The 26767-nt window shown below is 37.0% G+C and overlaps 1 protein-coding gene across 8 annotated transcripts in view; it reads left to right on the plus strand.

Annotated features, from left to right (window-relative positions):
• The window catches only part of Birc6 (baculoviral IAP repeat containing 6), a 212831-nt gene that overhangs the window by 121581 nt on the left and 64483 nt on the right, over positions 1-26767 (plus strand). For all 8 annotated transcript variants that reach the window (XR_006150162.1, XM_042696666.1, XM_042696665.1 and 5 more), the window contains 13 exons: positions 3082-3192; positions 3993-4126; positions 6782-6909; positions 9260-9822; positions 10779-10954; positions 12234-12330; positions 12446-12640; positions 13985-14185; positions 18368-18647; positions 19971-20227; positions 20464-20572; positions 24762-24983; positions 25545-26328. Coding sequence is in view for 7 of the 8 variants with exons in the window: in XM_042696666.1 (XP_042552600.1) it covers positions 3082-3192; positions 3993-4126; positions 6782-6909; positions 9260-9822; positions 10779-10954; positions 12234-12330; positions 12446-12640; positions 13985-14185; positions 18368-18647; positions 19971-20227; positions 20464-20572; positions 24762-24983; positions 25545-26328 (3257 nt within the window). In the remaining variant the exon portion in view is untranslated. The remainder of the gene's footprint in view (positions 1-3081; positions 3193-3992; positions 4127-6781; positions 6910-9259; positions 9823-10778; positions 10955-12233; positions 12331-12445; positions 12641-13984; positions 14186-18367; positions 18648-19970; positions 20228-20463; positions 20573-24761; positions 24984-25544; positions 26329-26767) is intronic.

Genomic DNA, 26767 nt, shown 5'->3' on the forward strand with positions numbered 1-26767 from the left:
GCTGTTTCAAGGCTAGCACTCTACCACTTTGTGTGTGTGTGTGTGTCCTGGATGCTGTTTCAAGGCTAGCACTCTACCACTTTAGCCACAGCTCCACAGCTCCTCTTCAGCTGTTTTGGTACTTAATTGGAGATGGGAAACTCAAGGGCTGGCTTTGATCCTCAGCTTCCTGAATAGTTAGGATTCCAGGAATCTGAATCACTAGTGCTCTGTGGTAGTTCAGCTTTAACATAGTAAACACTGACTATAATATCTGCATTTGTTTATCCTCCAGCTTGTTAATCTTTTAAGTTTTGTTTTGTTGGTCATGGGGTTTGAACTGGACCTAGGTGCTGTCCCTGAGCTTCTTGTGCTCAAGGCTAGTACTCTACCACTTGAGTTCCAGCACCACTTCCAATTTTTTTGAGTAGGTTATTGGAAAGACCAGCCTCAAGGACTTTCCTGCTCTCGCTGGCTTCAAACTGTGATCCTTAGATCTTAGCTTCCTGAGTAGCTAGGATTACAGGTGTAAGCCACTGTTGTTTACCCCTTTGGTGGTGGTGTTTTGTTTTTTTTTTTTGGTCAATACTGTACGTTGAACTCCGGGCCTCACCTTTGCTAGACAGGGACACTACCACTTGAGCTGTACCTCCAGAACCTTCTTTTTTTTTTTGGATGGTCATGGTCTGAATTCTGGGCCTGGGCACTTGTCCCTGAACTCTTCAGCTCAAGGCTAGTGCTCTACCACTTGAGTCACAGTGCCACTTCTGGCCTTTTCTGCTTATGTGGTGCTGAGGAATCGAACCCAGGGCCTAATGCTTGCAAAGCAAGCACTCTACCACTGAGCCACCTTCCCAGCCCTCCAGAACCTTATTGAATTGGTTATTTTTGTGGTAGAGTCCTACTTTTTGTCCAGGTTGCTCTGGGTTGTGTACTTAACTGCTTTCCTGGAGGTGTCAAATGCACAACACTCTGCCCAGTCCAGTTCTTTCCCTAGAGCTGAGATAACAAGGTTTTCATCCTCCATGGTCCACTGAAGTGAGACAGACTGGCTAAATTTAATCCCGCCAACCTGAATCTCCTAATGTCCACTCTATGTAGGTAGGATTATAGGCTTGTCGGACTTTTTTTTTTTTTTTTTTTTGCTTTCTAGAATGTTCTCTCATAAATAATTTTATTATTACTAAGGTATTGTACAGAGGGCTTACAATTCTGTAAATCAGGTAGTGTGTACACATTTTCTTGTCACCCCTTTCTTTGCTTTACTCCAGTATTTCCCTCTTGTCTATGCGCACAAGCTGCATAGTTATTACTGTTATCTAATACAATACAGGACTCCCATTCATGGGCTGGTGCTCTGCAACCTGAGATACCCCTCTAACTGCATAGTTCATTTTTTTCATACAATATGTTGTATACCATAATTTCATTCACTTATTCTTCCTTCCTCCATTTCTGTGCCTCCATTTGCCCACTTAAAAAAAAAAAGAAACAATCCCAAACTTTTGCTTTTGTGGCCTTTCCCTTTTCCTTTCCTGAAATATAGTCTCTAGCTCAGGCTAGCCTTTAACTCAAGATCCTCTTCATTCATCTCTGGAGCATTGAGATTACATCTATACATAACATAAAATAACACACTTGGCCTTGGTTTACTTTTTTTTTTTAAGAAAATTTCTTGTTTTTTTTCTCTCTCTCTCTCTCTCTCTTTTTATTATGTTAGCACTACATCTTAGATACTAGATACTAATGCACATTTCCTTGGCTTAATAATTAGAGATTTAAAACTGCTGGTAGTTTACTTCTCATTTCTGTCTCCTGTGTTAGCTGAAATACTGTTGGTCATGGAGCTTGAACATGGAGCTTGGGTATGAGGGTTGCGATTTGAAGTCTGTGAGGCTTTTACCTCTAATGAATCACTAAAAAGCCAGAAGTTGAACTGTTTGTCATGTGGCAGAGTGCTTGACTTGAACACAGAAGCTCAGGAACAGAGCCCAGGCTTTGAGTTCAATCTCCAGGACTGACACAAAGAGAGAGAGACAGAGAGAGGAGAGAGAGAGGGAGAGAGAGGGAAGGAGGGAGGGAGGGAGGGAGAGAGGGAGAGATTCAAAATGAGCTGCCTCAAATTTGAGTATCCAGTCATGTCTAATTGCTTTCTTTAATAACTAAGTTCCTAGATTTTAAACATGGTTCTTTTGTAATTATTAACCTTGGTACTGAAAATTTGCTATTTGTGGAAAGATATTTCTTTGTTTTGGGTTCAATCTTTTTAAAAATCATTTTGTTTCCTGACTTGAATTTGGCAGAATATCTTTTATTTATTTATTTATTTATTTTTATTTTTTTGTCAGTCGTGGGGCTTGAACTCTGGGCCTGGCCGCTGTCCCTCAGCTCTTCAGCTCAAGGCGAGTGCTCTACCACTTGAGCTACAGCGCCACTTCCGGTTTTCTGGTGGTTTATTGGAGATAGGAGTCTCCAGGTCTCTCCTGCCCAGGCTGGCTTTGAACCACGATCCTCAGATCTCAGCCTCCTGAGTAGCTAGGATTACAGGCGTGAGCCACCAGCGCCCAGTGCAAAATATCTTTTAAAAGTACATTTGAGCTGGGTGTTCTTTGTAGACACTGCTTTGTAACCTGTATACAGTGCCTTTTGAGTAACTCTTCAGCTTTTCTAGTAGGTAGGAAATCTTCCTCTGTGGGCTTGCAAATTATCTATTTTTTTTTTTTTTTTTGAGTTTTCCCTTTTGTTGTGAGGTGGCATTCATTTTGGTTGTTTACTCTGTTCAAGTTTTTCCTCTTCCAACTTTCTCTGAGTAGCTTATTGGAGATTAGCGTTTCAGGGACTTTCCTCCTTGGGCTGCTTCAAACCATGATCCTTAGATCTCAGCCTCATGTGTAGCTAGGATTACAGGCATGAGCCACCAGCACCTGGCTAGGTTATATTTAATGGGGAACTGTTTCCATTTACATATTTTGAAGAAGATTTTGAGGAGATTTAAGGAAATTCTATTTTTAGTTTTTAATGATTATTTTAAAGATTTTTAGCATTTTTTTTTTTTTTTTCCTGCTCAATGAAACAGTTTTTTTCTTTGTCTTTTCTGTGTAGCATCAATAAGTAGCTTTCTCACTGTGCTAGCTTGGTATCCCAATACATTACTTCGGACCTGGTGCCTTGTACTTCATAGTCTAACACTCATGACAAACATGCAGCTTAATTGTAAGTTTAAAATTTTATTTATTTAAATCTTTAACAGATACTTTAATATATATGCTCTCATTCTTAAAGTGTAGTTGTTAAATGACTGAATTATTATAGCTATGAAATGACTGAATTCCTTTGAATTCTGTCATATTTAATCTTTAGGTTATTGTAATAATTGATTGGATTTTGTGTCTTTTAAAGAATAACTTCATTGAGTAAAAGCATTTTCACATTGATAAAGCTGTTATTTAAACTATTTGATTAGCATCAAAGTGCTATTTTATTTTCCTGTTTAGGCTATATATCCAAAAATGTATTCAAAAGTATCACTAAAACTGAAGATAAATTTAATGCAAAGAATATTTAATCAGCTCAGCAAACTGGCATGTTCCCTAAGCATTAAAGCAGAAAATATAACCTGTATATAATTAACATGCAAAAAGGAATTTTTTTGCCTAGATTGATCTTAGAAGACCTACTTTCTGTTTGTGGAGGAAGAGATGGTTACTAAGAATAGACTTTCCAATAGGTCTGTGAGGATTTAGCTATTTCCTTTCCAGTTGACTAAAGAAGATATATATTAAACTAAAGATATTTTCTTAGTCAAGGAGAGTTTAGAATACATATGTGGTAGATAAAAATAAAATGAAGTTCTGGTGTTTCCATTGAATAGAGATTGGATGAACTCCTATTTAATGAGAATATGTGAGTTTTTCTTAGAACCAAAAGATTTTGGTAGACATTGCATTTCTATGTTTTATGGCGCATTTACAAAAGGTAGAGTTACTTATTTATTAATTTATTTTTCTCTTTAGCTGGTTCCAGCAGTGTCATTGGGACTCAGGAAAGTACTGCTCATTTGTTGGTTTCAGATCCAAACCTTATTCATGTGTTAGTGAAATTTCTTTCTGGCACCAGTCCACATGGAACAAACCAACACAGCCCACAGGTAATACAACTTTTAACTAGTGATGTCCCCAGATAATCATGCAAGAAAAAAAATTGTTCAGTAAAACTATATGATAGCATATGACAATATTATTCATAAAGTATTAAGTAGGTTTTGATCTTTGACACTGACTTTGGATAATTAAAGAAATACTCAGGGGCTGGGAAGGTGGCTCAGTGGTAGAGTGCTTGCCTTGCATGCTCGAGGCCCTGGGTTCGATTCCTCAGCACCACACGAGCAAAAAGAAAAAAGCCGGAAGTGGTGCTGTGGCTCAAGTGGTAGAGCGCTAGTCTTGAGCTGAAGAGCTGAGGGACAGTGCCCAGGCCCAGAGTTCAGGCCCCACAACTGGACCAAAACAAAAAAACAAAAAACTTTGGGCTGGGAAGGTGGCTCAGTGGTAGAGCGCTTGCTTTGCATGCATGAGGCCCTGGGTTCGATTCCTCAGCACCACATAAGCAAAAAGAAAAAAGCCGGAAGTGGCGCTGTGGCTCAAGTGGTAGAGCGCTAGCCTTGAGCTGAAGAGCTGAGGGATAGCGCAGGCCCAGAGTTCAGGCCCCACGACTGGACCCCCCCCCCCCAAAAAAAAAAAAAGAAAAAAGAAATACTCAGATGCTTATGCAGTCAGAAAAACATTTACAGCTTTTGGAATTGTGTGTGTATGAGAGAGAGAGAGAGAGAGATTGATTGATTGATTGATTGATTGATTGATTATTAGGGCTTAAATCTAGGCCCTCGACCTTTTCACTCAGCTTTTTTTTGCTAGTTGCTGGCACTTTTCTAGTGAACCATGCCTTTAAGTTGCAGCTTTTTTTCTGACTAATTGTAGATAAGAGGTCTGTCTGCCTATGCTAGATGTTGTAAGTTATCAGGTCTCAGACTTCTGAGTAGCTACCAGTGCCCAGCTTACTTATCATGCTTGAGGGCATGTGTTACTCAGATAAAAATCTACTATAATCATTTTATCAAATTTATAGTGTTGTAATATCAAAATAAGGGCTGGGAAGATGGCTCAGTGGTAGAGTGCTTCCTTGCATGCCTGAGGCCCTGGGTTCGATTCCTCAGCACCACATAAGCAAAAAGAAAAAAGCCGGAAGTGGCGCTGTGGCTCAAGTGGTAGAGCGCTAGCCTTGAGCTGAAGAGCTGAGGGACAGCGCCCAGGCCCAGAGTTCGGGCACCACGACCGGCCCCCCCCCCCCCCCCCCTCCCAAAAAAAAATAAAAATAAAAATAAAAAATTATTGCTCAGGACATTATATCCTTAATAACAATTGAATTTCTTTTGTTCTACTTCTATTTGAAATTCATACTTGTGTTTTTTATGTGAATTATATTTGTTTTGTTTTTTTTGTTTGGGTCCAGTCATGGGGCCTGAACTCTGGGCCTGGGCGCTGTCCCTCAGCTCTTCAGCTCAAGGCTAGTGCTCTACCACTTGAGCCACAGCACCACTTCTGGCTTTTTTCTTTTTGCTTATGTGGTACTGAGGAATCGAACCCAGGGCCTCATGCATGCAAGGCAAGCGCTCTACCACTGAGCCACCTTCCCAGCCCTGTGAATTATATTTATAATTCATAACTTTTGTGAAAATTTTTGAGGTCTTGTGTTAGCATTTTTATTTTTGGTTGTTCTAAAGATTCTTACTTTGTCATTAAGCAAATTTTGATATAAATTTAAATTCCATAAGCCATCTTTCTTTTATTTCATTTATTCCGTATGTCTTAATAAGCTTATGTTTACAGGACCTACCAAGCCTGAATCTCAGTCTTCACAGATTTGACTTTCTTTCTTCCTTTCTTTCTTTCTTTTTTTTCTTTCTTTCTTTCTTTTCTTTCTTTCCTTTCTTTCTTTCTTTTCTTTCTTTCCTTTCTTTCTTTCTTTCTTTCTTTCTTTCTTTCTTTCTTTCTTTCTTTCTTTCTTTCTTTCTTTCTTTCTTTCTTTCTTTCTTTCTTTCTTTCCTTCTTTCCTTCTTTCTTTCTTTCCTTCTTTCCTTCTTTCCTTCTTTCTTTCTTTCTTTCTTTCTTTCTTTCTTTCTTTCTTTCTTTCTTTCTTTCTTTCTTTCTTTCTTTCTTTCTTTCTTTCTTTCCCTCTTTCCCTCTTTCCCTCTTTCTTTCCCTCTTTCCCTCTTCCCTTTACCCTTTCCCTTTCCCTTTCCTTTCCTTTTTTTTTTTTGTTGATCATTGCACTTGGACTTAAGGCCTGGGTGCTATCTTGGAGCCTCCTTGTGGTCAAGGCTAGTGTTCTACCATTTGAGCCACAGCACTACTTCTGGCCTTTTCTGAGTAGTTTATTGGAGATAAGAGTCTTGCAGACTTTCCTGCCTCAGCTGGCTTTGAACTACAATCCTCAAATCTCAACATCCTAAGTAGGTTTACAACCATGAGCCACTGGCACCCAGCTCAGATTTTAAATTTTATTGACTACTTTGAGTGAATTGTCTGATATTTAGTATACATTGTAGATGATAATAAAATATAGTATCCCGATTCTGTTGGATATGTTTTCTGATATTGACTGAATTTTGTAGATCATAAGTGAGACAAAACATATATAACAAAGATAGTATTTATTTATGATTGGGGTGAAATTTGGTGGTTTAAATTGGATTATTCTGTAATTTCTATTCATAAGCAACTTTTAGTGGATATTTACTTCTCTTCAGGTTGGTCCCACAGCTACACAAGCCATGCAAGAATTTCTGACCCGATTACAAGTGCATCTGTCATCAACCTGTCCTCAGATATTCAGTGAATTTTTGCTGAAGCTAATTCATATACTTTCAACAGAAAGGTAAATTTCAGTGTACTCTTCTGTCTTGATATAGACGTAACATGTAACCCTCCAAATTCATATTACCTTTTTATTTGGGAGGAAAAGTTTATTAGTATTCTTATTATTTCCATTTCATTTCAGGACAAATCTTTTAAGTCCTTCAGTAATGTGAAAGAAATACAGTACATAAAAACTTTATTTCTTTTAATGTTTTTATGTATTAGTTATAAACCTTATAGGTATAGTTTATTTTGGGGGCATTTGTTCTTTTGAATATTAAAAGAAAATATCAGCAATTTTATATATGATTTAAAAAATGAGAAAGATAGCTTAAAAAGTAAATAACATGCTGCTGGGCAGTGTGTTGGTAATGAGAGATAGCTGTAAGGAGTCTGAGATGTAAATGATCTACATTCAAGGGCAGCTGGGCATAAAAGTCTACAAGACCCCTCCCCTGCTGTAATCAACGGCTAGCTAGGAGTGATACACTGTACATGGAAAGTGAAAGTAGGAACAAAATTGTAGCCACAATCAGAGACATCACATTATGTGATGTCTCTGATAATCACATTTTATATTCAATAGTTACCATCAGCATTATGTAGGATATTTTACAAGCCCTAACATACCTTTTGATTAAAAAAAAAAACAGAAAACTTTTTTTTTTTTTCGGGTCCGGTCGTGGGGCCTGAACTCTGGGCCTGGGTGCTACCCCTCAGCTCTTCAGCTCAAGGCTAGCGCTCTACCACTTGAGCTATAGCACCACTTCTGGGTTTCTGGTGGTTTATTGGAGATAGGAGTCTCACGGTCTTTCCTGCCCGGCTGGCTTTGAACGTGATCCTCAGCTCTCAGCCTCCTGAGTAGCTAGGATTACAGGCATGAGCCACCAGCACCTGGCAAAAAAAAAAAAACTTTTAATGGGTACCAGCATAGTAGAGGGATTAACTATTTTTAAGGTACTGGATTATACCCCTAGCACAGAAAAAAAAAAACAAAACACCGTTTTTATACTACTTGCACAAAAAGGTTACGATTCTTTAAGTTAGGTTATGAGAACAATGTTTCTTGATCAGTGTCACCCCTTCCATGTCCCCTCCCCCATTTCTCTTTCATCCCTGTCATCAAGTTACATAGTTGATTTTTTACATAATAATGTTCATTGAGTATAATGACTACATTTGCTCACCTTTCTTTCCTCCATTCATGTGCTGCCCCTACCCCCCATTTCACACCCTTTCCCCTTTGAACCAGGTTCCGCAGATCTCAGCCTCCTGATTAGCTAGGATTATAAGTGTGAGCCACTGGTGTCCATCTCCCTAACACTTTTTAAAGCAGTATAATTCTAGTTCCTCTCTGCCTTTTGTGAAGGTTCCAACATAGGACTAGTCACATGTAGTGCACAAACCTAGGTATGGTGTGTCAGGCAGCAAGGGGTATGGGAAATGTCTGTGAATGGAGATGAATTTGTTACCACCCTAGTGTACTGTTAAGCCCTTCTCAGCCTGTTAGATACTTTAGTGGAGTTTTTCTTACCCGGTAAATATGTTACCTTTTCTCAAACTTGGCCCCAGGAAAACCTTTTCAATTTCCTTGGAGAGGCCTGTCTTTTCATGGATTTCAGGATTTTTAGTTGCTTTATTACTTTAACTCTATCCTGAATTCAAGAAAATATGTCCCTGTATAGATAATTTCCTTTTTTTTGCTACCTTTGGGAGTGATCCTTTCTAAAATTTGTTCTATCTTGGCTGTATGCAAACTTTTATTTTTTTATTTTTTTTCAGTTTTAATACATAAAAAAATTTGATTACATCTGAATTATTGAGAATAAAAATGAGTAGCTACTATTTACAGTGTCATTCATTAAGGTTGTACTACAGTAGGGTCATTCCATAGTGGAATGTTTTTGTGTTTGTTTTTTGCCAGCCCTGGGCTTAAACTCAGGGTCTGGGTGCTGTCCCTAAGCTTCTCCTACTCAAGGCTAGCATTCTACCACTTAAGCCGTAGAGCTACTTCTGGCTTTTTATGTGTATATGGTATTGAGGAATAAAAACCAGGGCTTCATGCATGCAAGGCATGCACTCTTCTGCTAAGCCACAGTCCCAGTGTTTTTTTATATTGAAATACTTCAGCGTGCAGTTTAACAATAGTTATTTTACTTACCTTTACTTTCCTGTATCAAGGAGGAATCATTTTGGGTTTTGTTTAAAAATGCTGCCTGAACAAGAAGACTGGGAAAGGGATGGAAACATAGCTACCAAATGAGATAATGAATACCAAGAGGTTGTTATTCCTTAAAGACCTTATTTTATGGCAATTGTTTTTGAAATCTTCAAGTTGCTTCCATTTAACTCTTCTTCTCTTTCTGTAGGGGTGCCTTCCAGACAGGCCAAGGACCGCTTGATGCCCAAGTGAAGCTCTTAGAATTTACTCTGGAGCAGAATTTTGAAGTTGTTTCAGTTAGCACTATTTCTGCTGTGATAGAATCTGTCACCTTCTTAGTGCACCACTATATCACTTGCTCAGACAAAGTAATGTCTAGAAGTGGATCAGATAGCTCCGTGGGTGCTCGAGCATGCTTTGGGGGACTCTTTGCCAACCTCATTCGTCCAGGTGATGCAAAAGCAGTTTGTGGTGAAATGACAAGAGATCAACTCATGTTTGATTTATTAAAACTTGTTAACATTTTAGTACAGCTGCCTCTTTCAGGCAATAGGGAATACAGCGCAAGAGTATCTGTGACCACCAATACAACAGATAGTGTTTCAGATGAAGAAAAAGTCTCAGGAGGCAAAGATGTCAATGGAAGCAGTACTACTATTCCAGGATCTCCTGCTTATGTCGCTGACTTAGTCTTAGCCAACCAACAGATTATGAGCCAGATTTTGTCTGCTCTAGGCCTGTGTAATAGCAGTGCCATGGCAATGATAATTGGTATGTATTGAGAATATTACTCTTACACTTGTTTCTGGTACATCATCTATATTTACCCTATAATGTAAAACGTTATTATCATGACTGATGTTTATTAGTGAAGACTTTTATAGTGTGGCTTCTGTTAACAAGGATCAGGAATGTTTGATACAGGCCAGGAAATCATTTGGAACATGACAGAATAGACAATTCTTCTTATTGGCTGTGAGCGGCCTGTTTGTTGTATTGATAATTTTGTGTATGGTCCAGAGTGATGTTAAAAATATCCATGTAGCCTTTGGCAGACAAACGTTTCCCACCTCTGCATTAAAAAAAAAAAAAAGAAATACAGGAAAAATTGATATGTCAGCCTAAAAAGTACTGGGAAATACCAACAAATGGACTTTTAGATTCAAGAATGTAAAAGGATTAATGTCAGATGCTTTAATTAATAGCTAAAATCCTGTACGGATTTCGCGATGAAGAATTTGAAGTCACATTTTGTATGAGAGATTTGTAAAATTTATTTAAGCATATTTGCTTTTCTATGCCATATACGTCACTGTAAAATGTGTATGCTATTGTATATCAATTTGGAAGCTAATATAGTGCATTAAGTTTTAAAAAAGTAATTAGTTGTTAATTTCAGCAAAAACAATTCTTGATGTACTTTTTGCCTGTTTGCATTTCTTTGTCACATCTTTTTTTTAATTAGATGTTATGCATAATTAATACTAATTCTATAGTAGTTTTCTCCTTGTTTTCTTGAAATAAAGCCAGTCATTCAACAAAGCAGCTTATTTTTATTGTAAAAAACAACCAGAGCTAATGCTTTAGACTCTAGGGATGATGTTTTCATGTGTACCTGTGTTTGAATGTATAACTATTAGATATCTAGCATCTGGCTCCTCAGACTCTTATTATTGATGTTTATGGATATCTAGTTTTTTTTTTAAATATATAATTTTTTAAACTAGGAGCCAGTGGATTACATCTCACCAAGCATGAAAACTTTCATGGTGGGTTAGATGCCATATCAGTTGGGGATGGATTATTTACCATATTGACAACGCTTAGTAAAAAAGCTTCTACAGTCCACATGATGCTACAGCCAATTTTAACCTACATGGCCTGTGGATATATGGGAAGACAGGTAAGTTCAATCCTTATGAATTTAAATAGTTTCTGCTAATTCAAGTAGAGAAATATATGTAAGACCCAGACAGATGAGAGTATTGATATCATATATTAAAAAAAAAGATTTCTGTGAGAAATATGAATGATGAATAGAATTTGGAAGAGTAAGTTTCTTAAATTATATTTTCAATTATGTTCACAATGATATAAAAAGAAAACAATGTTCTTAAATTTTAGATTTTCTATATTTTTATTATCTGTCATATCTGGAACTATTTCTTGTCTTTTTTCTTAAAAATAGCATACTTGAATGTGAAGGTGTTCCTCCTAGATGTTACATAAGGCAAAGCTATATATGGGTAGTTTTTCAGAGTTGTGCTACATGTTTAGTTAGCTTTTTTTTTCCTCCAGTTAAAAGGTATTAAGCTAATTTTAAAAAGGAAAATAGACTATTGAATTTTGTAATTGTTTTGAGAAGGAAATAAAAACCTTTTCTTTCCATTTTAGATTTTGTGGATTTTTTTTGTTTTGTTTTGTTTTTTTGCCAGTTCTGAGGCTTGAACTCAGGGTTTAGGTACTATCATTCCGCTTCTTTTTGGTCAAAGCTAGCACTCTACCACTTGAGTTGTAACAGCACCTCCAGCTTTTTTGGGGGACGGGAGTGGGGTGGGGTCAAACGTTGTGGGGCTTGAACTCTGGGCCTTGGCCCTGTCCCTCAGCTCTTCAGCTCAAGGCTAACACTCTGCCACTTGAGTCCACGCCACTTACAGTTTTCTGGTGGTTTATTGGAGATGAGTCTCACAGACTTTCCCCGGTTGGCTTTGAACTCTGATCCTCAGATTTCGGCCTCTTGGTAGCTAGGATTACAGGTGTGAGCTACTGGCGCCAGGCTAGGCTTTTTATGCTTATGTGATACTGAGGAATTGAACTCAGGGCTTCAAACATGCTAGGCAATCACTCTACCACTAAGCCACATTCCAAGTCCTAGGAGTAATTTTTATAAATATTTATTGAATGTTTGTACTTTTCTCCTTTAGAAAATATAAACATATTTGAAAAGCTTTAGATTTTTCTGATAGTAGTTTTCAATATAAAACAAAACAAAGGTATATTCAGGTAGAGTAGATAGATGCTTAATGTACTGTCTGGTTTGGGAGAGGAGATAATTGCCTTTTTTGGATTCAAGTAAGATTTATTGTATTTTGGCAAACAGTTTGCGTTTAGTATAATTAAGGCTCTTAATTTAAAAATTAGCTATAGAAATATACACTCACTAAGAAGTATTTTTTTTTTAGGGATCTCTTGCTACTTGCCAGTTATCTGAACCATTATTATGGTTCATATTGAGAGTGCTGGATACTAGTGATGCCTTGAAAGCATTCCATGATATGGGTAAGATGAAATTCTGATCATTGCTATTCAAGTTCATTTTATGGTAATCTGAAAGTTGATGATGACAGATCATCTATGCTAAGATACTTTTCATTGGTTTTCTTTGTAAATTTAGGTGGTGTTCAGCTCATTTGCAACAATATGGTTACTAGTACAAGGGCTATTGTGAACACTGCAAGGAGTATGGTATCAACTATTATGAAATTTCTTGATTGTGGTCCAAATAAAGCTGTTGACAGCACTTTGAAAACGCGAATACTAGCTTCTGAACCTGACAATGCAGAAGGGATCCATAACTTTGCACCCTTGGGTAAGAAAAATGTTATTACATTATATTATTAAAATTATTTAGTTTATTAGCTGGTTTGAAGCAGAATTATTTCTTGAAGTAGGTTGATGATGTTAGACTGTTACACATTTTAATTACAACCAGTTGACTTTTTTTGTAAGATAATAGCTATCAAAATATTTTGATTGAGTGTTCCTTAACAGTAAAATTTTCTTCCATTTCATGTGTAAGTGGCAGTACAGTTTATGAAACAAAATAGAAATGCATACGCAAGGGCTGGGAAGGTGGCTCAGTGGTAGAGTGCTTCCTTGCATGCCTGAGGCCCTGGGTTCGATTCCTCAGCACCACATAAGCAAAAAGAAAAAAGCCAGAAGTGGCGCTGTGGCTCAAGTGGTAGAGCGCTAGCCTTGAGCTGAGGAGCTGAGGGACAGCGCCCAGGCCCAGAGTTCAGGCCTCACGACCGGACCAAAAAAAAAAAAAGAAATGGCATACACCAATTTACTGCTATTTTTAATATGAGCCAGTTTGACAAAACTTGTTTCTTCTTTAACAATACTTTATTTATTTTTACTTTTTGGTGGTGTTCTGGGGCTTGAGCTCAGGGGCTGGGCACTGACAATGAGCTCTTTTGCTCAAGGCTAGCCCTCTACTATTTGAGACACAGCTCTACTTCTGTGGGTCTGTCCTCCCTCCCTCCCTCCCTCCCTCCGTCCCTCTCCCTCCCTCCCTCCCTCTCCCTCCCACCCTCCCTTCCTTCCTCATCATCTTCTTCCTTCTTGCTTCTTCCTTCTTTCTTCTTCTTTCTTCAGTTTGAGTCTCATGAACTTTTCCTGCCAAGTCTGACTTGGAACCATGATACTCAGATCTTAGCCTCCTGAGTAGATCATATTGTAGGCATGAGCCCCCAGTGTATTTGAATTTAGATATTTATTCCTCTATCCAGTCTACAGTACTTTTAGTTACATATATAGTTAATATATTTGTATTTATAATTCATAAACATTGGCAAGTTAGAAGTGAGTCAGGTTTCAGAATTCTCTTTAAGGCAGAAAAATATCTTGGACATAGATTTCTAGTTCAGTAAAGAGAAAATTATAACTAGATTCGTTGTTACTAGTTTTATTTGTCACATGCGAAATGAAGTTGTCATCTTGCTAGTTGGCTGATGTGCTGTTATTTTTGTGAGTACTCTTAACAATCATTCTTGGGGAGCTGAAAGTATACTAGCACATCAAATGTTAATGTTTTCAGCTACTTTTTATAGTAATTGAACATAATTTTAGTTATCAATATCATTTCAATAGTTTGTAACATTTTATTGCATTTTGCTTCAAGTTTATGTATTATTTGAAATATCTTCTGTAGGTACAATCACATCTAGTAGTCCTACTGCCCAACCAGCTGAAGTGCTTTTGCAGGCTACACCACCCCACCGGAGAGCTCGCTCTGCTGCTTGGTCCTACATATTTCTGCCAGAAGAGGCTTGGTGCGACCTTACTATTCACCTTCCATCAGCAGTACTACTGAAAGAAATACATATTCAGCCTCACCTTGCATCTCTTGCAAGTGAGTGATAGAAAGATCATGGGAATAAGTTATAATTTAGAAACACTTGAAAATGACAAAAATATTTAACAGTGATCGTTAGATATTATTACTAGATTGTATTGTTGTTGAACAGTTTTTAGTGAAATAGTTTACAGTACCACCAAGTAATTTTCATGAAATGAGAAGGATGAAATCCATTGAAATATAGTCCAATTACATACTATTTTATCATTTTATGCCAAAAGGAGTTTGTTTCTAAAGATACCTTTTTTGGTCTGGTTCTTAGCATTTGTTCTTTTTTTTTTTTTTTTTTTTTGGTCGCCCGTGGGGCTTGAACTCGGCCTGGGCGCTGTCCTTCAGCTCAAGGCGAGCGCTCTACCACTTGAGCTACAGCGCCACTTCCGGTTTTCTGGTGGTTTATTGGAGATAAGAGTCTCACGGTCTCTCCTGCCCGGGCTGGCTTTGAACCACGATCCTCAGATCTCAGCCTCCTGAGTAGCTAGGATTACAGGCGTGAGCCACCAGCGCCCGGCTCTTAGCATTTGTTCTATAATGTGAGATTAGCAAGGATTTATTGTATGTCTGTCTGTTCTGCTCTAATTGGAAGTTAATTACCTCTCTGAGTAACTTTCTTTCTTTCTTTTTTTGGGTCAGTTGTAGGTCTTGAACTCTGAGCTTGGGTTCTGTCCCTGAGCTCTTCAGCTCAAGGCTAGCCCTGAATCACTTCAGCCACAGCTCTACTTCCTGCCCTGGCTGGCTTTTTACCGTGATCCTCAGATCTCAGCCTCTTGAGTTGCTAGGATTACAGATGTGAATCACCAGTGCCTGGGTTTTGCTTTTGCTTTTGCTTTTTTTTTTTTTTTTTAATGTGCTGTTCCTGGGATTTGAACTGAGTGCTCTCTCTGAGCTTTTGTGCTCAAGACTAGCACTCTACCACTTTGAGCCACATCTCCACTTCCAGCTTTTTGGTATTTAATTAGAGATAAGAATCTTAGGGACTTTCTTGCCTGTGGTGGCTTTGCATGCAGTTCTTAGATCTCAGCCTCCTGAGTAGCCTTAGTAACAGACATGAGTGATTAGCACCCAGCTGTGAATAATTATTTTTAAACACTGTTGTAATGTTTTGAAACTTGAATGAATTCTTAAAGTGATGTGAGAATTCCACCTTTTCGTATTGTAATACAAATTTTTAATAAAAAATTCCATTCAGTGTTCATTGCATATTATTATTATGACTTTGTAAGGTAAATAATTAAAATGTTTTCAGAAAATAAGTTGCTAAGAGCATGAACTATAAAACACTATATTTTTTATTTTGGAGTTTCCCAATTCTTTCAATATAATTACAGTTTTTAGTGGATTTTTTTTTTGTTTGTTTGTTTTGTTTTTCTGTTGGTCATAGGGCTTGAACTCTGGGCATAGATAATGGCAAGCATAGATAATGGCAAGTTCCCATTAAGGGGAAGCAAATGCTTTAGTTGTTTTCTTTTCAATGTGCTTAGTAAAATAGGTAAGTTATTAGAGCAGAAATTGAATGAATTTTGTGTTCCAGTGGAAATAACATAGGTTTTGAAATCAGTCAGCTTGAGTGTAAGATCTACTGTTTGCTCTCATGGGTATTTGGATTTCTTTCTTTCTTTCTTTCTTTTTTTTTTTTTGGTCTGGTCGTGGGGCTTGAACTCTGGGCCTGGGCACTGTCCCTCAGCTCTTCAGCTCAAGGCTAGCGCTCTACCACTTGAGCTACAGCGCCACTTCCGGCTTTTTTCTTTTTGCTTATGTGGTGCTGAGGAATCGAACCCAGGACCTCAGGCATGCAAGGCAAACGCTGTACCACTGAGCCACCTTCCCAGCCTTTATTTGGATTTCTTAGTGTTGTTCACTGTCTGTTTATATAAAATTGTATTGGATTACAATTTATTTGCCTGGTACTCATTTTGCAAGGCAAGTGCTCTACCACTGAGCCACCTTCCCAGCCCCTCTGGTACTTATTTTGAAGCCCAAGCCTCAGAGTTTCTAGGTAGGCACTCTACTACGTAAGCCACGTTCTTGGCTCTCCTTTTTTATATTTGTTTGTCATAGGTGTTATAGGTGTTTTTTCACATAGTGTCTTGTATATTCTCAGATTGTGATTCTCTTATTTCTGGCCTCCCCCTGTAGTTGGGATCATAGGCTTGTTAGTTGCTTAACTGTTTGCCTACCCTGGCCTTGAACCTTTATCGTCCAGACTTGTGCCTTCCAGATGTGGCATGTGCTAACTTCAGACCTATTTTTGGTATTTTGAAACAGTATCTCAGACCCACAGACCAAGCTGGTCAGGAAACAGCCATGTAGCCTATGTTAACCTCAAACTCAAAATACTACTACCTCACTTTCCTAAGTGCTGATCTTGCAGGCAGTATAGCATTATGCCTGGCTTAAGTTTAAAAATTGAAGTAACTTCTCTACCAGTGTAAGCCTGGCATTTAATTGACACCAGTAAGTTATTTTATAATTGAAATTAAGGCCACAGTTTAAGATTATTTTAGTTGATAGACATGTTTATTAGTGATTAATGTTTATTAATACTACATTATTAGTTTCATTAATGTTTATTAATACTTACTACATTATTAGTTTCATTAATTTCAATGATAATTTTCAAAAATTATTTAGGATATTTCAGTTTTAGAAGGGAAATAGAAGATAAGAGTTGAAGCCGGACGCCAGTGGCTCATGTCTGTAATCTCAGGAGGCTGAGAGATCTGAGGATTGCAGTTCAAAGCCAGCCCGGACTTTTCTCCGTGAAACTCGTATCTCCAATAAACCACCAGAAAACTGGAAGTGGTGCTGTAGCTCAAGTGGTAGAATGCTAGCCTTGAGCTGAGGGACAGCGCTCAGGCCCACAGTTCAAGCCCCACGACTGACCAAAAAAAAAAAAAAAAAAGAGTTGAAAGTAATATCTAAACTTAGATGTGAGCTTCAACTTCATGTTAAAATTTAGAATATAGTAGTAGTGGAATAAAGAGTTAGTAGAATTGGGTGCTGGTTGCTTATGCCTGTAATCCTACCTACTCAGGAGGCTGAGATATGAGGATTCAGATTCAAAGACAGTCGGGACAGGAAAGTTCCTATAAGACTCTTGAGTTAAACACTCAAAAAGCAGAAGTGGTACTGTGGTAGAACACTAGCCTTGAGCAAAAGATCTCAGGGACAGAACCCAGGTCCTGAGTTCAAGCCCCACAATTGACAAAAACTAAAAAAAGAGTTAGTAGAAAAATATTTATTATTATTTTTCTTCCTAAATTATTGTTATGATTATTTTCTAGTCCTGGAGCTTGAACTCAGGGCCTAGTTGCTGTGACTGAGCTTATTTTCTTAAGGCTAGCGCTGTGTATCATAGCTCTGCTTCTTGCTTTTTGATGGTTAATTGGAGGTAAGAGTCTCATGGACTTTACTGCCTGGGCTGCCTTCGAACTGCAATCCTTTGAACTGCCTCTTGAGTAGCAAGGATTATAGGCATGAGCCAGTGGCACCGCTACCTTTTTCTAAATTATTTTAACTTGCCATCTTTTATTTCTAAACTATTTTAAATTGTACTATTAATTACATCTATTTTCATATTGTTAATGACAATTTTGGATAAAATAGAAATAGTAACATAGTTGCCTATATAGTTGGTTTTATTTTTTTCTTTAGGGAGGATTTAGTATGTTTGAATTGAACATCTCCAGTGGGTTTTTTTTAGTTGAATATTACAGACTTTATGATTTTTAAAAAATTATATTATGTATCCAGATTTTCTCTTTTTTATGGTGGTACTGGAGTATGAACTCAGGGCCTTACTCACTTCAACTTGATTGATATACTGACTCTCTACCACTTGAGCCATTCCTATGGTTTTTTGCTGGTTATTTTGGAGACTGAGTCCCCTGGACTTCTCTCTTTAGGCTAGCTTCAAACCTTAGCTCTCCCTCTTGATCTTGGCCTCCTGAGTAGCTTGAATTAGAGGTGTGAGACACCAATGACTGTCTGGATCAAATCTATATTTGATGCAAAAGTGTCCAAAATCAGTTGTTAAGAAAGTCAATGATGAGGTATGGTTTGCTCTAGAATTATTTTTGTGTGTGACTTTATGATGTTTTTAGGATAAAAAAATTAGACTATGAAATCTAGTTCACTTACTTGTTTGTATGATTGTTAAATTTTTTTTTCTTTCTGTAGCTTGTCCATCTTCAGTGTCTATTGAAGTGAGTGCAGATGGTGTAAACATGCTACCTCTATCTACTCCTGTTGTCACAAGTGGTCTAACCTACATAAAAATTCAGCTTGTGAAAGCGGAGGTAGCTTCTGCTGTCTGTCTTAGACTACATCGTCCACGAGATGCCAGCACATTAGGCCTGTCTCAGATTAAATTGTTGGGCCTCACTGCTTTCGGTACCACTTCTTCAGCAACAGTTAATAATCCCTTTCTTCCATCTGAAGATCAGGTTTCCAAAACAAGGTATGTATTTCCATTCCTAAAAAATGTTCTCTGTACTTTTTAAAAAATTTAATGTTTTGATTTTTTAAAAAGTTTGTATTAGGAGTGTTCTTAGGTGTTTATATGCTATCATACTTTAGACATATCTATTAAACAACAATTTTGTAGAAGCACAAAACTAAGACATAATTAAATTTGTGATTGATAAGGTGGGTGTCAGTGGCTCATGCTTGTAATCCTAGCTACCTTTGGAGGCTAAGATCTGAGGATCGCAGTTTCAAGCCAGCCTGGGCAGTAAAGTCCATGAGACTCTAATCTCCAACAAACTTCTCAGAAAAAGTCAGGAGTGGAGCTGTGGCTCAAGTGATAGAGCGATAGCATAGAACACAAAGAGGCTCAGGGACAGTACCCAGGCCCTGAGTTAAAACCCCAGAACTAGCATAAATATATTGATAGGTAGGTAGATAGATAGATAGATAGATAGATAGATAGATAGATAGATAAAAATTGTGATTTATATGTGTTTAATCATTGAGTTGACTCACAGTATGGTATGTTTATAGGTTCTGGTTGTTTAGGTCATAGTTCATTATAGGAATTTCCATCTGTCCTATAAGCAGGAATATATCTTATCCATACTAACTGATCTAGAAACAGGGAACTAGTCTTTGTAAAAGCCAACAATTCAAAAATATTATTATATGTGAATCATAAAAGCGAGGGCCTGGAATATATGCTTTAAGTGATGATTTTCTGATAAATTTTGATGCCTGACTATTTTATAGATTTTACTTTTAAACCATTTTATATGTTTTATTAAGAAATTAGTTTCTATTTTTATTATCAACATGTAAAGATTTTACAATATTAAAAGCTGGGTACTGATGGCTCACGCCTATAATTCTTGCTACTCAGGAGGCTGAGATCTGAGGATCACGGTTCAAAGCCAGCCTGGGCAGAAAAGTCCCAGTGAGACTCTTTATCTCCAGTTAACCACCAGAAAACTGGAAGTGGCACTGTGGCTCAGAAAAAAAGAACTCATAGACAGTGCCCAGGCCACGAGTTCAAGGCCCACGACTGATCAAAAAAAAAAAAAAGATATTACAAGTCTCTGAGCCTATTCAGTTGGTATTCGTATGTAGATACAAAATTTGTCATTACTGTTGATTTTAGGGCATACTGACTATGTATTTAATTTTGTGTTGATTATCATCAATTTGTCTTTCTTTTTAAATAGCTTGATCTATGCTATTTACAGCATGCTAATATCATTAAGGAGTTTCCTTCTATCCCTGAAATAATTTGAACTGCCTGTGTTTATCATACTTACATTGTATATTTCAGTATTGGATGGCTACGGTTATTGCATCATTGCCTTACTCACATAAGTGATCTGGAAGGAATGATGGCCAGTGCAGCTGCACCTACTGCTAATTTGCTACAGACTTGTGCTGCCTTGTTGATGTCACCCTACTGTGGAATGCATTCACCCAACATTGAGGTGGTTCTTGTGAAGATAGGTCTGCAATCTACTAGAATTGGCCTGAAGCTTATAGACATTCTTCTGAGGAATTGTGCTGCATCAGGCAGTGATCCTACAGGTAACAGTTAACTTTGTTATTTTAACCTTTGCATATCTTTCAGAGTAATCACAATGAAACTATGTGATCTTTATGATTAAATGTTTCTGAAGTTAATTTCTCTTATAGCTTTGTAGTTTATTTTGTTGGAATTTATAAAATTATTTTTAACATAACTAAAAATTATGCAGATCTTTCCATTTCAGGTATGCTTATTTAACAAATTTGTTCTTTTTATTCTTTTAATTTCTTGCAAGATTTGAATAGCCCTTTACTTTTTGGAAGATTAAATGGACTCTCTTCTGACTCTACAATAGATATTCTTTACCAGCTTGGTACCACTCAGGATCCTGGAACAAAAGACAGGTACATACATGTTAACAGAATTTTGTAGTGACAGTAACTTACAATTCTTTATTCTTAAGAGGTTTCATTGAAGACAATACTGTTACAGTGTTCTACGTCTAGGTACATGCTTTACATGAGACAAGCTTTAAAGATTTTTATGAATAGTATACATAAATTTTCATGTATTTGGACAAGTTTTAAGAAAATTTCAACTCAAATATAATTTGTTGTGTGTGTGTGTGTGTGCCATCATGGGGCTTGAGCTCAGCCTGGGTGCTATCGCTGAGCTTTTTTTGCTTTAGGCTACTAGCACTTTACCACTTGAGCCACATCCACTTCAAGCTTTTTGGTAGTTTATTGGAGATAAGATCTCACAGACAGCCTGGGCTGTCTCTGAACCACCGTTCTTAGATCTCAACCTCCTGAGCAGCTGGAATTCCAATTTTCATATATAACTATTCATCTGCATTGCTATTGAGAAAAACAGTACAATAAAACATGTCTTTTTCAGCATTCTGACACTGAAGTTTGAACTTAGGGTCTCCGACTTTCTAGGTAGGTACTCTACTGTTCGAGCCACACCTATAACTGTTTATATTCTGATTAATATTTGAGATATGGTTGTACTTTTTGCCCAGGCAAACCTGGGCAATTCATTTATACTTCCTACTGTAGCTGGGATGACATTGCACCACCAGGCCTTTGCTTAGGCTGGCATGTAACAGTAGTCCTTTTGATCTCAGCTTTCTCTGTAGTTTTGATGACAGGTGTGTGCCACCAAATCAAAGCTATTAGTTGAGGTGTAGGTACTTTGGAACTTTTTGCCCAGTCTGTCTTGGAACCCCAGTTCCTGATCTTCTTCATCTTTCATACATGTAGTAAAGTCAGAACTATTATGATAGGATCTTTGTAAGGTGGAGGTTTCATAATCATACTGTCTTAGGTAGTATAGTTGCATATGAATATAGGAAAATTGTAGATATTTTGATTGTTTTGATAATGCTTCTATCATACTAAATGATTAGTTATAATTTATATAATTATATAATTTACATAATTGTATATCAAATATATAATTTATATTCATTAACAGCTTCTCGCTGGTGGCTTCTGTTTTTCCTACAGAATTTTACAATATTATTCTAAGTAATCATATATGAACACTTCAAATAAATATTTCTACACTTAAGAATTTTTTTTTAAATGTTTATTTTTTTTGGTTGGTCGTTGGACTTGATCTCAAGGGTGGGTGCTGTCCTTAAGCATTAAAGGCTAGTGCTCGACCACTTTGAACCATAGCTCTACTTTGTTTTTTTGGTGGTTAATTGGACATAAGAGTCTCAGGGACTTTCCTGTTCAGGCTGGCTTCCAACAATGATCCTCAGATCTCAACCTTCTGAATTGGTAGGATTAATAGGTATAAGCCCCTAGCACCCAGCTTTGTATAAGTAATTTGATTGATGTCTTTTACCTTCATATTTTTGAAGAGCAACTCCAAGGACTTTTCAAACAATTTTAGTATTGAGTGACTAAGCATTCTCACTTCTTATGTGAATTATTTATGTTATATGGTATGAGACTCTGTAAGTAATATAAATAATTCCTAGGTAGAGATTATCCCCTGAGTTATTCATTCATTCATTCATTCCTTTCTCTTATTGGTGCTTGGGATCAAACTCAGAGCTCAATACATTCTAGGCAAATTGTCTATCACTGAGCAACCTACCCACTTCCCTATAATATTTTTTTCTTAATTTATATTTAATATCGAGCAGTTTGATGTTTTGTTGTTAACTCCTTGTCTTCTAAATTATTAACTAAATTTTGTTGCGACTACCATGGTACTAGTTACTAGATAAAAAGTATATTGAGTCCTGCTTCTTTCAGGGTTGTAGAGACAAGCATTATCACCAAAATTAGAGAGTATAACATTAGCTTGTTTTGAGTGGAATGCAAGATAGGAAGTCACAGATGAGTATTTATAGTACCTTTAGAATATGAAACAGGCTAGCTTGTCAGTTAAGCCTTTTAATTTGTCATATCATGGAAAACTTTTATATGTAAAAATATATGGGAATTGGTTGGGGCCGGAGGTGGGGGCAGTTTGACTCCAGGCCTTACACTTGATAAGCAGATGTCATTCCAGTTAAGCCAAGCTGGTCAAACCATTTTTTTTCTTAATTTTTTTTTATATGATCTTGTGTTTTATTTTTTCTGGCCCAGTATGGAAACATGACTTTCGATGGTCTCTGCTTTCCCAGTATTATATGGGATTAGAGACAGTTTTTGAATAATTAAATACCAATTTGCGTGAAAATTTGAATTATAAAAGACTTAAATATGTATTATTTTATTTTATTCTATTTTTTATTATCTTTAAATAGTTGTACAAAGAAGTTCCCATTCTACAAAACAGTATATGAGTACAAAGTGTCTGAAACATTGTCACCATCTCTCTCAACCCATCCCTTCTCTTTCTTTTTTTCTTTAATTGAGATTAGGTGATTACATAAATTTAAACATGTATTTTTAAAAATGTTATTAAATAGTTTTACATATCAAGTTGCTTAAAAACTTACAGCATATTTATTTTGATATTTTGATTTTTCTTTATCATAAAAAGAAATTAAGCTTATTTTCTCTGCATAATACTTTTTATAGCATGAATGTTTAACCTTTAGAATAAACACTAATGAGCAATACACTGGTGACTCACACTTATAATCCTAGTATCTCAGGAGGCTGAGATCATAGTTCACAGACAGCCCATGCAGGAAAGTGCGAGAAACTCTATGAGACTCTCTGTCTCCCGTTATCTAGCAAAAAACTAGTAGAAATAGAGCTGTGGCTCTGGTGTTATGCTGGCCTGGAGCAAAAAAAGCCCAGGCACAGCACCCAGGACTTGAGTTCAAGGCTCAAGATACATGCGTGCGTACACACACACACACACACACACACACACACACACACACAAGGCTCAAGATACATGCGTGCGTACACACACACACACACACACACACACACACACACACACACACACACACACACACACACACACACACACACACACACACACACACACACACACACACACACACTAATGACAAGAATTCTTGGCTTTCCATGAAACGAGAAAATGTTATTTGGCCCAAATTACCTCCCTTTTTTTTTTTTTTTTTTTTTTAAGACTTATCTATTTTCTTATCATATAAAATTAAAATTCTGTAAGTTTTTCAGACCTTGGGCAGCGTGGGTAAAGAGATTAAATACTATTAAATCCCTTTGTTCATTTCCTTTACATAGAATAGCATAGAGTCTTGTGTTATAAGCCATCATAAATTTGAAAGGAAATAAATATGGTATTAAAAAGCTGACAATAAATCTCAGAATTTTTTGTTGTTTTTGTACCTAATTTCTTTTTCTTTAAATGGTTCTTAGTCTTTTGTCTGATTGACTTCTAGCTCTAGCTCTTGGGAGTAAGGTAGTATTTGAGGTTGTATTATGTCAGAATAAATGAAGATGGGTGGATACAACTAGTTTTTATTGCTTTGGGTCCAGGTATATGAAGATAAGTTGCCTTTCACAAGATTCTGACAATATTGGGTTGGGAAGGTGGCTCAGTGGTAGAGCACTTGCCTTGCATGCTCGAGGCCCTGAGTTCGATTCCTCAGCACCACATAAGAAAAAAGCTGGAAGTGGCGCTGTGGCTCAAGTGATAGAGTGCTAGCCTTGAGCTGAAGAGGTGATGGACTGCGCCCAGGCCAAGAGTTCAGGCCCCACGACCGGACCCCCCCCCAAAAAAAAAAAAAAAAAAAGATTCTGACAATATCTTAAATTACTGCTGTAGCTGTGTATGTGTGTTATAAGATGAAATAAAATTTAGGGAATAAATTTTATTGTTTAGCTTGTAATTATAGACATTTTTTGCACATTTTGTTATAATTATGGTAAGAAATAAGCAATACTTATATACTGAGTAGTAGTTGTGTTATCTCAAACCTGTTAATTAAAACTAGTAAGGTTATTTGAAACCTGGAACCACTATGTGTTTTTGTTACTCATAAGTTTTGTTTCTCTCTTGTCTTAGATTAAAAGGATCAAGTATAATTGGTATATTATTGTCATAAATATTTGGAATACAGGAAAAGGTGCTATTCATATCAAATATCAGTTAATGCATTATTGGAATTCACTTTCTTATTTTAAGAATTCAAGCCTTGCTGAAATGGGTCAGTGATTCTGCAAGAGTAGCTGCTTTGAAGAGAAGCGGCAGGTTGAACTATGTGAGCCCTAGCTCTTCATCAATAGAATATGGTCTTCTGATGCCATCCCCTTCTCATTTGCACTGTGTAGCAGCAATCCTATGGCATAGTTATGAACTTCTTGTAGAATATGATTTACCGGCACTGCTGGATCGAGAACTCTTTGAGTAAGTATGATTATAATATAAACTCCTTCTCCAAACTTGTAGATCACTGTAGCTTTTCACTTGATTGAGTATTTTTAGTCTGTCAGGATAAGAATAGTACTTTGAAAATAGTGAATATAATCAAGAGTAGTTTTATAAGGAGATGTCATAGTAGTTTTCCTTTCTTTTTGCTTTCATTTTTGTTAGTGTTTTCGTTTTTTGCCATGCTAAGAATTGAACCTTAAAATCCTTGGATATGTTAGACACTTTTCTGCACCTGTGCCCATCTTCTTGTTTTGACACATACTAACAATGTTGCCTGCTTTGGTTTATGAAATCAGAATGTGAAATTAGAATGTATTTATTCCTATATTAGTTTATATTTAAATTGCAAAGTTAGCCATTAGATTCTTTTATATGTAAAGTAAAAGTGTGGAGGACAAGTATAGATAGAAATTTTAAAGTGTCAAAATGTACTTTTATGAATATCTATTTTATCTCCAATAGAAATATTTGAAACAATAATGAATTATTCTGTAAAAAAAAGTTATAACATTAATGTGGTATCTTTTATTTCCCTAGGTTACTTTTTAATTGGTCCATGTCTCTTCCCTGCAACATGGTTTTGAAGAAAGCTGTTGACAGTCTGCTTTGTTCCATGTGTCATATACATCCCAATTATTTTTCCTTGCTCATGGGTTGGATGGGAATTACCCCTCCTCCAGCGCAGTGCCACCACAGACTGTCCATGACAGATGATAGCAAAAAACAGGATCTTAGTTCATCTTTAACAGATGATTCTAAAAATGCACAAGCACCTCTTGCACTAACTGAGTCACATTTAGCAACCCTTGCTTCCTCTTCTCAGTCTCCAGAAGCTATCAAGCAATTGTTAGACTCAGGTTTGCCTTCTCTTCTTGTGAGGAGTCTGGCTAATTTTTGTTTTAGCCACATTTCCTACTCAGAAAGTATTGCCCAGTCAATTGATGTGTCCCAGGACAAGCTCAGGCGGCATCATGTTCCACAGCATTGTAATAAAATGCCTATCACAGCAGACTTGGTTGCTCCTATTCTTAGATTTTTGACAGAAGTTGGCAATAGCCACATTATGAAAGATTGGCTTGGTGGTTCTGAAGTCAATCCACTATGGACAGCACTTCTGTTTTTATTATGTCACTCTGGGTCCACTTCTGGAGGTCATAATTTAGGTGTACAACAGACCACCAGTGCAAGGTCAGCATCTCTTTCTTCAGCTACTGCAACAGGACTGACTACTCAGCAGCGGACAGCAATTGAAAATGCAACTGTTGCATTCTTTCTGCAATGCATTTCATGTCACCCTAATAATCAAAAACTCATGGCACAGGTAAGAAGATATAATATCTCAGGCTTAGGTGCCTTATTATTTTAATATGTCATATAAAATTAGGTAATCAAGGATCATATATTAAGGTTAGTATTAAAGTACTGGAGTAAGTGCCTTAATGGATTTTAATTTAAATGATAATTAAAGTATTAATAGCTCCTTCCTCCTTGCTTCAAAATAATATGATTCTGCAAATCAGTTGTTTTTCATGATTGAACAATTTGGAAAAGAAAACTTCTCTAGTTTTTCTTTTTCTTCCCTCCCTCTGTCCGTCCTTCCTTCCTTTCTTTCTTTCTACCTTCCTTCTTTCCTTTCTTTCTTTCTTTCTTTCTGTCTGTCTGTCTGTCTGTCTGTCTGTCTCTGTCTCTCTGTCTCTCTGTTTGTCTTCCTTTGTTCCTTCGTTCCTTTGTTCCTTCGTTCCTGCCTTCCTTCCTTCCTC

The sequence above is a fragment of the Dipodomys spectabilis genome, unplaced genomic scaffold, assembly GCF_019054845.1.
Source record: "Dipodomys spectabilis isolate Male_0828 unplaced genomic scaffold, ASM1905484v1 ptg000210l, whole genome shotgun sequence".
Taxonomy (NCBI): domain Eukaryota; kingdom Metazoa; phylum Chordata; class Mammalia; order Rodentia; family Heteromyidae; genus Dipodomys; species Dipodomys spectabilis.